The 11,627-nt window shown below is 36.4% G+C and overlaps 2 protein-coding genes across 2 annotated transcripts in view; one reads left to right on the top strand and one right to left on the bottom strand.

Annotated features, from left to right (window-relative positions):
- Positions 1-90: 90 nt before the first annotated feature.
- LOC112557787 (ubiA prenyltransferase domain-containing protein 1-like) lies at positions 91-5,117 on the bottom strand. Its single transcript, XM_025227825.1, has one exon. It carries the CDS (start codon positions 4,705-4,707, stop codon positions 3,607-3,609), a length of 1,101 nt encoding a protein of 366 aa, XP_025083610.1. The 5' UTR covers positions 4,708-5,117; the 3' UTR covers positions 91-3,606.
- A 135-nt stretch (positions 5,118-5,252) lies between these two features.
- Positions 5,253-11,627, top strand: part of LOC112557789 (serine/threonine-protein kinase mTOR-like) — a 34,208-nt gene continuing 27,833 nt past the window's right edge. The window contains 12 exon segments of the mRNA XM_025227828.1: positions 5,253-5,395; positions 5,946-6,243; positions 6,802-7,037; positions 7,696-7,797; positions 8,083-8,181; positions 8,394-8,528; positions 8,812-8,874; positions 9,321-9,494; positions 10,020-10,132; positions 10,320-10,499; positions 10,757-10,885; positions 11,362-11,519. Of these exon segments, the coding sequence (XP_025083613.1) occupies positions 6,003-6,243; positions 6,802-7,037; positions 7,696-7,797; positions 8,083-8,181; positions 8,394-8,528; positions 8,812-8,874; positions 9,321-9,494; positions 10,020-10,132; positions 10,320-10,499; positions 10,757-10,885; positions 11,362-11,519 (1,630 nt within the window). The 5' untranslated portion in view covers positions 5,253-5,395; positions 5,946-6,002.

Genomic DNA, 11,627 nt, shown 5'->3' with positions numbered 1-11,627 from the left:
ATGCTAGAAGTCCATTTTCAATGGCTTAACATTGAAACTGTACACAAGACTACAGCAGAAATATGTTGTGTGGATATTCAGTGTTGTATCTTTTTTTTTTTTCCTTGTTTGGGGGAAGGAGTGATAATAGTTATTTATTCTTGTCATTGATCCTAGAAAAATTGTCCATGCAGCCGTAATTTTTTTAAACTTTGGAGTTCTGGTGAGCATTTATATGAGCCGATGTAGATATAATGCAACAGTAGTTCCCTGAACCTGATTGTATAGGGATCTCATTCATTTTGTACTCTTTGCACATATTTACATTGCTTCCGTTTGGTTCTCGTCGGATGTGTATTGAAGTTCTGCTAAGCAGTATTGTTATGCTGGTTTTTGTCTATATGCTTTGTTGTTTTTCTGTCCTGTTTTTATTTTAGTAGTATGTTATTTTGTTTCGCTTTAATGATGAAACATGAGTATATAACTTTCTGGAATTGAGTTTTGTATAGAATAGCATGATTAGGTATGCCACTATAAGAATGATTATATTTTTGTATGCATTACAGTAAAAAGATGACTGAAAAAAATGTGTTATCTCTTACTAACATTCAGTCAAGCTTTCTGAAGCAATCAAGATACATCACATATAATTTATAGGGGGGTTTGCTTTTGTTTTGTTTTGTTGGGGGTTGGGGGGTAAGGGAGGGCAGGTTGGCAGAAATTCAGCTTGACGAGGTCCATCTATTCCCACAGTGCTACTAAGAGTTACATTTAGTTTTTTATTTGAAAAATCAGGTTTTGCAGTTTTAACATTCACATTTAACATGCTGGCTCCAGCTATTAAATTTGGTCACTGCCTGTTGGCACAGTATTATGCAGTAAATACACTGGATAGAGTGTGTTGATTTGGCAATGCAAGATGATCCTTTCATTTCATCTACAGGAAGGCTTTTAGACATTCATATATAAGATATAGAATTAAAGTATCCATGTGTGAAGGATTTTGCAGCTTGCAATTAATTTTTACATCCTAGGGCCATCAGTTGTTAACTTAATGTACAGCCAGCAGCAGGTGAAATTAGAACCATTGAGCTGTTCCTCCCATTCACTTTCATTTTAGGGCTAAGCAGACCTTTTCTTGCCTAGTTTTCCCCACATTAGCAATAGCATGTTTAACTGCACTTTGATGTGTTCACTTTGACTGACCATATGAGCATTATGCACCACAAAAATGTGAATGATCACCAGCTACTACACTGTTGCATGAGTATTGACGTGAAACATGTTCCTTATAAAAAATACTGGAAGAAATATGTACCTTGTATCTGTTTCAGACATTGCAGACCATAAGATTTGCAGCAAACACTTGCAGTCCAGATTTCGTGTCGTGTGTAGGTTGAAAATTTTTATCACAACCATGTGTCTGCAGCACATCTTATGGTCTCATGTGAATGAACTTACGGTTGTTTTGATGTTTGATCATGCACTTCTGCTTACTGTAACATTTAATGTATTTCATGTTTGCAATGGCTCAAAGTGTGCAAACTTTGGTATGAAAATTAAGAGACACCTCAAGATTCGACTTGTCCAGATGATGTCTGGGTGACATTCAGATAGTTTCACATCTAAAATAGCATCTTCGCCATATCTTTTGCTGAAGATAATCGGAACCATGTTGGAATGACCTAATCTTGACAGTCACTGCCCTGCATAAAAAGGGCAGCTGTGAAAAAAGTTGCAGATGGTCCCAAAGATGTTTACAGCTGCCTTGAGGTGGTCAGCATTCCCCGTTTCAGTGTGAATAATGTTTCAACTAAGAATAGAAGTCTTTTTAAGCATAGAGCTGTTGATTCTGCCCATGCTTGCTAAGTTCATTCTGCAGTTTTGTGTACATCATTGTTGAAAAGCATTGCCCATGTCTCACAGTGTATAAAGTAGCATGTTAACTGCTGTTACAACAAAACATATATTCATTACAACTAATAAAGGAACACTTGACATTGGCTTTGTGTGTGTGTGTGTGAAGGTGAATATATGCACCCTATCACTAGGTAATAAAATGGTCATAAACCAATATTGCAAGCAGCTATTAAAAACAATCAAAACATAACATTAAACACTAATAGGAGGACCATCATAATTTCATTTACTTATGACAAAATACTTGCACAATGTCCATGTGAACACAGCCAGCCAAAGTAAGGCCACACAATGCTAACAGCAGTAAGCTTCCTGAATGTATGACAGACATTCACACAAACCAAACCTCTACAAGCAAAGATGAACAGATACAATGCAAAAACGTCATTAAAAGAATTTTGTCATGTATGACAAGCATCAAAGCTTGAAAATCACTCTTCTGTAGTTTTTTTTTAAGTGGTTTCATTTATATTGTATGAAAGCTATGTTGATGGACTGACAAGCAACATAAGCTAAATCTATTACTGTTCTTATTAAAGTTTAAGGGAAAACCCCAGCTTAAGTGTTATAAAATACTTGTTATTTTGACATGCACCCACAAGAGACCCAATATGTAGCCTGCATATCATATGAAAATTTTCAATATACGATCACATTAATAACAAGACACAACTTTTCAAGAAATGATTCATTACAAATCTGGAATTGAATGTACCATACCAATTAAAATACCAGATCCAAAACTATTGTGTGAATGGGAAGGTAGCCAAAAAAAAAAAAAAAGTAGGTTTCAAGCTGAAAATGGTCTCCAAAGGCTCTAAAATTTAAAGTGTTCAGAATGCAATCTCATGGCAGTTCAAGCAGTTTTATATATACAATATGCCTACATCCTTTTCAGTTTTCTCATGTGGAATGGCAAAGCCACAAAGTTCAATAGCTTTTTCAGGTAATAACTTCATTCACAAAACAATGTAGCCAACGGAATCTCTGCGGACTACTCAAAGAATGTTTAAATGACAAGCTGGTCTTTGGCCCCACAGGACACCTTGTCAAAGACTATCTTTTGAGGTATCTTGAAGGGTAGTCAATGCTGTGGTGATAAAAGAACTGGTATGAACATCAAAGATTGGACTGGTCATCTTGTGCAAAACCTGCTCACTACTGCCTAACAATAGGCAAGAATACTGAACCCTGTCAGCTGTATGTCCATGTGCTTCCCTAACAACAGGTTCCAGTCAAGGGATGAATGACTGACTAAATGGATATGGAACTGAAACCTTTTCTGTTTCAGCCATGGATCCTATTTGGATGATTTAAACAAAAAACAAAATGTTTGTAATTGACCAGGTGATTGTCACAGAAAAAGATGCAGATGATCAAAAATAAGGATCACATAATCATGTGTTTATGTTTTCATGTACATACAGGATAAGAGGAATGACAGAAATTTTTTTTAAACTGACAACAAAAGCAGCCTTTGGAACTATGCTTGAAAAAGCCATAGTCCTACAGAAGTAACATACATACATTTTCAATAAAAATAATAAATATTTCATTACTTCTTGAGTTTACAAATAACACTTGACTCAATAACAAGATATTTAGTTTTGTCACTAGTGTCACACTAATGTGGCATTAACTTTGCTTTTTTATTTTAAGAACCTGCAATTTCTTCCCATTTAAATTACTTTAAAATCACTTATGTTTTCATAAAGATGAAGAAATTGTTGGCAAATCAGAACCCTGTGAAACTAAACAAGCCACTATGTACAAAGAACCCATTATCAAATTTAATTTTGCAACTTGTTGAGGAACTGTATCCATTTCACATCTTCGGAACTGTTTCTCTAGTTCAAAGGCAAAAATAATGGAAAAAACTGGCAGGAACATCCAAACTGTAAAATGCAGGCCAAAAATAATGAAGATGATGTATGGTACAAACAAAAGGATGCAGAAAAGCATGTAAGATCCAGTCTGACCAAGCAAAATTGCCAAAGTGATAATGCCTGCCTGCCTGTCAGATTCCATGTCCCTAGCATTGTTGCTGTGTAAAATTGCTTCAGTATTCAGTGCTATGGGTAATGCGTAAAACAGTGGGAATGTATTCAGCTGCCCACTCTGTGACAGGTAAGCAAATACAACTGTAAGCGGTCCAAAGGTGACAACGATTAGTAAGTCCCCAAGAGCTACGTACTTGAGCCCCAAGCCTCCAGTGTATAAGAAACTGCTGGACAAACCACAGAAGTAGACTAATGTCAGGTGTTCGGTTTTAGCTGATGAAATAAATGTCAATGTCAAGTACCCTAGGCAGCCACAAAAGTAAAGAAGTCCACCATACCATGCCACATCATTAGGGGACATTACCTTATCGACCAGGGTTCTATCGTCACTTTTTTTGTTATCTATTCCACGAAGGTAATCGTAATAGGTATTGACAAGATTCCCTGCTGCGTGGACACACAAAGCTGTAAAAATGGTAGTTCCAAATATGACCGGATGGAAGGATCCTGTAGTTTTATAGGCCAAAGTTGTGCCCAATGCAACAGGTGTAATCGATGCTGGAAAAGACCATGGTCGCAAGGCGGCGAGATATTTGCCAATGACGTTTCGTTTGTTAGTTAGTTCACCACCAACAGGACTCCGAATTGTCAAATCCTCTGCGAAATCATTAGTCACGCCATTTTTCGTCACTGACGAAATGCCGCAATTTTCACCGTCCTTCAAGGTAAACGAAGTGACAGCCGTCCTTCTCTCACTCTCAGGCATCACAACCACATTCTCTGACATCTTGCTCTGCTGTATTGTCATAGGTGAAACAACTGCACGTCGGAATGAAAATCCCTTTGTGAATAAACTCGCTTATATGACATGAAGTCAGATGATGACAATGGCTGATAAATACAAGGCCATACTATTCATTTTCATGCCATGCCGACGCCTTACAACCATAAACGATAATAGCCAATAAGCATCCGACTATACCATTGCCTATTTCTCAGAAAAAGAGAGTTACTCTGTGTTATTTGTGGTTTTTATCAAAAGTCAGTGCATAATATATACACTACCTACTACGAAACTGAGCAATAAAATATGAAAATAATAAGGACCAACCAAAAACTACTAAGAAACCCTCCGAAAACGCACGCAAATTAAAATTTCTTCACTTGACTTTTGATACAAACGTTGATTTATTACAGAGTCGATATTTTTTTTATCTCCCTTATATTTTAGTCTTCAACTATATGCAAACTATTACAACGCTCAACAAGAGAATATCTAAATTATTTTAAACTATTGGTGTTTTAATTACAGCTTTCCTGCAATATCCCACCAGCTGTATTATTTTGACAGACGATCGATATATTTCTCGCGTTCTCACACTGCACTCTCGCAAAATATCGGAAATTCACAGAAATGTCTGCGTCCATCGTCTTTCTTAGTTTTAGCAATGTTTTTACTTCTGTACCATCCTTGGATTGCACGAAGAAGTGAACAGGTCTTACATATTATTCCGATGCAAACATTTAACTGTTTTGACTGTTTTAATGATAAGAGGATTATCTTCTGGTTAAGTGTGAGCATGTGTTTTTAGGGGGCATGACCGAATATTATATACAAGAAGTCGATTAGGACTTCGTAATGATCACTGATAGAGATTAGCATTTTGCTCATATTACAAAGATTACTGCAAAAGAAATGGAAAATGTTTATAATATCCTTATGGAAGCGTAGGGTTCAAATAAGATTTTTTTCCTTTCATTTGTTGTTTCAGCCACATGTTTCGTTAAAATGCCATCGTTATCAAAATGTTTAGTACGCTAAAAGTAAAAGATCGCGAGGGATAGAAAATAAAATTATGCCATAGTAATTAAGCTTCAAAATTAATAAGGATCATCACTTGTGTTAAACTGGTTAAATTTAGTTTGCATCTTTATGTTTAGCTGTGCACAGGCATTAAGCGGCAAAATATTTTAACCACTAAGAGTGAATAGAAGTACTTGCATAGTGGAGGCTTCATTAGTTCACGTACTTTGTCTGTTTTATAGGAAATTACAAAAGATTTACAAAATAGCAGATATTGCTGACAATCTGACCTCGGAAAAATGGAGATTGTCTCGCCACATGCGCAGCAGATGATGAATCAGTTCATCAATGGACTGAAAAGCAAAAATGATGAAGTTAGATTGCGAACTGCAAATGATCTTTACCATTTTGTCAGCACTGAATTACGTGAGCTGCTTGCAGCTGATGTAACCTGGTTTCTTGATACTTTAAATCACCATGTTTTCGAGATGGTCTCAAGTTCTGACATGAATGAAAAAAAAGGTGGAATCCTGGGAATTGGTGTGTATTATTTTCCATATTTTGAAAATGTATTGTTCACTACTGTAAAGAGGTCTTGTTGATTCCTGATAGTATTTAGACTTTTAAAAGTCAAAACGGCAAGTTTTTTGTTATGTTTAAATGCTTTGTTTAATGTTTTTATGTTTATTAAACTCCATTTATATTGTATTATAACTGTTCTCATTTAAAAATACCTATATAGCTGTAACTTTCAAATATTAGCGAGTCAACATGGGCTGGGAATCAATTAAATCTATTTCCTTTTTTCTTATGGGGGAAAGTTGTTTCGGATACCGAACCTTTCAGATACTGACCAACTTTCCAGAACAGATTGTGGTTGTTAACCAAGGTTCCACTGTAGTTAGTTTATGTAAGAAAAATTCATTTGGGAGAACATTATTAAATAACAAAAATGTTTGTATGATACGATTAATATGCTGTGGGCAGGAAAGAGTATTATATAATTATCAGATGCATTTGTGTACAATAGAAAAGGAACAGGGCTGAATGTTTACATAAAAATTAAGTACTTTTTATTTTCCATCTTGATTTGTTTAGTGAGTCTGATAGGAGTGGATATGGGCAATGTTACAACACACATAAGCCGGTTTGTCAACTATCTGCGAACCCTCGTCCCCTGCAGTGATCCAGTTGTCATGGAAATGGCATCAAAGGCTATTGGTATGCTGGCCTTATCATCAGGTGCATTTGCAGCGGAATATGTTGAATTTGAAGTTCGGCGGGCATTGGAGTGGCTTGGGACAGATAGGAGCGAGGGAAGAAGACATGCTGCGGTAAGTGGTTGTCAATTTAGCTCTAGGTGCTTTCAGCCTTTTTAATAGACAGTGGGGTCTTTTGTTTTGTGATGTAACAAAGATAGGATGAATGTACCACATGCAGATGTGCCCTCAAAAGCATTCTACCATCAGTATGCATAAGCTTGAAGAGGTGGTAGATGAAATCTTGCAGAATTCAATTAATTTCTAAAAGATGGAATAAGTATTTTCTTTAAGCAATATAGTGCTGGGGCTGTAGTTATAAAGCACAGGCAAGTTGTTGCCCTAGGGCAAAAAGGGAAATCAAGAGCATCTTTTCTGTAGTTTTAAAGCAGTTTCCAGACACCGCAGATGCTGCTTAACCCCTGGAGCCATGGTTATAAAGCATTAGTAAAGATGCCCTGGAGTAAAGAATCAGCAGTATGTGGACATTGCTTTATAATCTTGGTTACAAGCCACTAATCCTTGACTTCCTTATTTTACCCAAAGCCAACAACTTACCCTCATAACTTTATAACCATTCAGCTGATGTATGGAATGGTGCAAAATGCTAGTGCATCTACTACTTTTCCACAAAATTTATTTGGCCATATGTCTGTCAGGATCTTAATCAGTTAATGGGATTATGTTAGATTCATCTGTTGTTCATTTGTTCTCAAAAAGAATGATTTTTCAGGTGCTGGTTTTGAAGGAGCTTGCAGTCAACACACCAACTTTCTTTTTCCAACATGTGCAACAGTTTTTTGACTGCATTTTCAATGCTATCCGAGATGGAAAGGTAACAAGCTTAAGTTTTGATTACCAGGCTTAACACCGAGTCAATAGAGGACTAAGATGATGTTGTGGAAAGCATACTAAATATGATGTCAAGCATACTAAATATTTTGTTTTGAGTAGTGTATTCAATTATTTTGTCACTTTACATTTATTCATTTAGATTTATTTGGGAGGCAGCATATACTGATGCAAAGCTGTAATCTCCATTGTGATAAAATGTACAATGATTATGTTGATGAAAGATTGATTATTGACTGTTATGGATGTTGATTATGCTTTATTCAAGCTAATAATACGAGAAAGTGCAGTGGAAGCTCTGCGTGCAGCTCTAGTGGTGACAACACAGAGAGAAACAAAAGCTGCCCATCGCTCACTTTGGTACAAGGTAAAACAGTACTATAATTAAAAGACTAATGAAAACATATTTAAAAGTTTGCCAAAACAATAGAGATGGTAGTGAAATACTTGCTAGTCATGTAGCATGTGACACTAGAAAAAAACAAAACACTAATTTATATATTTGCAGTAGATATTGTAGAATGTAGTATTTTTGTTTTCCACAGAAGGTAATGATTTACAGTTTAGTTTCTTTTTCAGCAATGCTTTGACAAATCACAAGAACAACAAGATGATTCACAACTGAAGGAGCGAAAAATGACAAAAGATGATTGGATCCATGGTTCTCTTTTGATTGTTAATGAACTTTTGCGCTTCAGCAATGCTGAAGGAGAGGTGACTGATTACTTCTGTTTTAAAGTTTAAAAACATTGACATATTTAATAAATATTTTCTGTGCAATCAGTATAAGTTTTAGGAAATTAAGCTAATGGTGTCTTCAGTAATGAACAAACTTCAGCAAAATGTTCAGGAATTTCGTAGCCGCATATGCATTAAAGTCCTGCAAGTGGCTCTGAGAAGTGATGCACTGCTTATTTTCTTTACCATTCCTATGGTTTTAGAGTCTGCATAAGATGATCAACATTTGCTGTTTGTAACTGTTATTTTCGTTATACAGAAAATTCGTCAAGAAATAGAGGAGGTCTCTGCACAGCAAAGTCAGCACGATAGAATCTCTCGGGTGAGAATTTCCTCCCTTCAGTTTGAAATATTTCTACTGGCTTTTCAAGATTTATATCCATCAAAATTGTTCCTGGTACAAGAATCGAATATAAAATATGTAATGTATTTGAAACACACACATGAAAGCATTTTATTTTAAATAAGCAGTTTCCAAGAAACTCCATCATGACTATCAGCTCCTTGTCTTGCCAACCTGTTAAATTACTGAGTAATTACTTTCTTCCACGTTTATGTTCAAAATGCTTGAGGTTCAACAAATTATCTGCTTGCAGATAGCCCTTTCAGTTCTACCCCTCTTAAACATTCTCCCACTCACTCTTCCTATGTATGCAACCTAGATGTCATGAAGGTGTTAAAATGCCATGAAAAATATGATAACAAGGACAGGTCTGTGACAATTGCACGTGCATCTTTTTTCTTTACATGTCAAGTCTGTCATTCTAGGATTTAGGTTCACATAAGTCTAGAGGAAACAGCACAGTGTCAGCACTGCAGCAACTGCAACAGAAGTCCTCTCCTCTCATAGTCTTTGGCCTTGGAGGTCGAAGCTTTCAAGAAAGACCAGCACCAACAGAGAGTAAGGCTTGCAAAGATCTGATGAATCAACACTTTGATAAGGTATCATCCTGGCTTGCTTTTTTCTTCATTTTTTAAATTTAATTAAATATATGAATAAATAAGGTGATAACTTTATGGTCATTTTTGGAGATCTGTTTAAAAGAATGCTATATATTGTAAGGTCCAGTGTTTCCATTGCAGTGATCTTCACACTGTTTGTTTTATCTTGCCAGTCACACAGTTAAGGGTGTTAATTACAGATAAACAGCTGTTTTATATACTTTTTTGTGACATGAGTACTAGAATGATGAAGAAAATGGTCTTTCATATATTCCTACTAGATGCTGTCATTTCTTTTTCTTTTGAAAATGCATCTCAAATAGTAGTACATTAGACAATATATTTAGTGGGTTTTTTCCCCTTTATATCAAGTCTTTCAGACTAATATTTTAACAGTCTTTTTTCATCTTCTTTCTACCTATCCATGCTCTTTTGAAAAGTGGATAAAATGGGCTAGGTGTTGATGGTTTGAACATGATTATGTAGAAGAAAAAAAAAGAAATCATCAGTAGAACTTCTTTGCAGGTGTGCAACATGATGCTACGTTACAGAACAAGTCGGAGTTCATTTGTACAACTGGCTTTGTTGTCTACTCTGCCACGTTTGGCTGCTTTCAATCCCAGTGTCTTTTCACGGGCGTGAGTGCTTGCTATAATGTATTGAATATTATAGTGTCTTTTATTAGTATTTTTTCCTAATATTGTTCTGTGGAGAAAATCTTCTTGATAAAAGCTCACTGTTTAAAAACTGGGAGAAAATGAGGTTTCACTTTAATGTTCATTAACAGATGGCTTGATTTTCAGTGCATTTGTATTATTCTCCCAGGTACTTGGCAGACACCATTCATTTTCTGTTGACATCCCTCAAGCGAGAGCGAGACCGAACACAAGCATTCCAGGCTATTGGTTACTTGGCCATCTCCATCCAGAGTGAAATGTTTCGACACTTACCTCAAGTGATGGAGATTATCCGGGCATCTTTGCCAGCTAAAGACTACTCCTCAAAGTAAGCTCAGAGTTATCCTCTTTTATTTTTTAAATTTACCCAGGTGACATGGTACTCTTCTGTTGCTGCTACAGTGCCCAAAATAAAAGAGCTAGTTACAAATTTGCTGGATCATGCTATGATCAAGATGAGATTGTGGCAGATTTAATTTTTTTTAAAAGTAGCACTTGGACCTTAAAACATTTTTTATCCATATTTAAAATCTAAAAATGGAAAAAAAGGTTGAAAACTAAATTTATAGTTTAAAATACTCTCAGGAAGATGAGGCACTTCACAGTTGATCCCGCAGTGTTCACCTGCATCAGCATGTTAGCCAGAGCCATGGGACCAGAGATGACTCATGATGTCCGAGAATTGTTGGACTCCATGTTTGCTACAGGGCTCAGGTGAGACTGTTTCGATGATGGCCTTCATAAGACAATATTGACCATTACACTGTACCATTAAACTACTGTAGTGCTTGCAGTAAAAGTCTTTTTCTTGGTTTTTACAAATGGAATAAAGGAAATTGACTCAAATGTTTTGTGCTATAGGTGTGCTATGCTGTTATGGTGAATAGAAGCTTACTGTATTGTGTAAAATAATAAAAATCAATCAGGAATCACATGTGCAATATAATGCATATACTTAAAAACCAAACTTCTACCAGGAAAGAATGGGGAAGGTGAGGAGTACTTCTAGTGCTGTCTACCCTACTGGTTATATTTCACTAACTGCATCCATCTGTGGCTGCCTACACTACTAGTTATGTTTCACTAATCTGACAAGCACCCTCATTTCATTCCCCTGGGTTGAAACATTCTTTCCTGCAGGATGGCAGAAGTTCAGCTGTGTCTAGCACATAAACTTGTATTCCTTCCAGTCCAGCACTGACTGCTGCACTACGTGAGCTGGCAACCCAGATTCCCCAGCTGAAGCGAGATATTCAGGATGGCCTCTTGAAAACCCTGTCTTTCATCCTGATGGGACACACACTGCGACACCCAGGGGCAGATAACACCGCCACCTTCACACCTGCAGGTGATCATTCACAGTATAAATAAAACTAGTTATGACTGGGAAACTGATAACATCTGGCGATACCATAAAATTGTGTTGAAGGAAGAAGGCTTGAACAGTGGAAGGTAA

This window comes from Pomacea canaliculata, linkage group LG2 (assembly GCF_003073045.1).
Source record: "Pomacea canaliculata isolate SZHN2017 linkage group LG2, ASM307304v1, whole genome shotgun sequence".
NCBI classification, from domain to species: Eukaryota; Metazoa; Mollusca; class Gastropoda; order Architaenioglossa; family Ampullariidae; genus Pomacea; species Pomacea canaliculata.
Note: the sequence above shows the minus strand (reverse complement) of the source record. Positions and strands in the feature narration are given on the sequence as shown.

Coding starts and splice junctions, on each gene's coding strand:
- LOC112557787 (XM_025227825.1), bottom strand. CDS start 4,707: ATGACAATACAGCAGAGCAAGATGTCAGAGAATGTGGTTGTGATGCCT.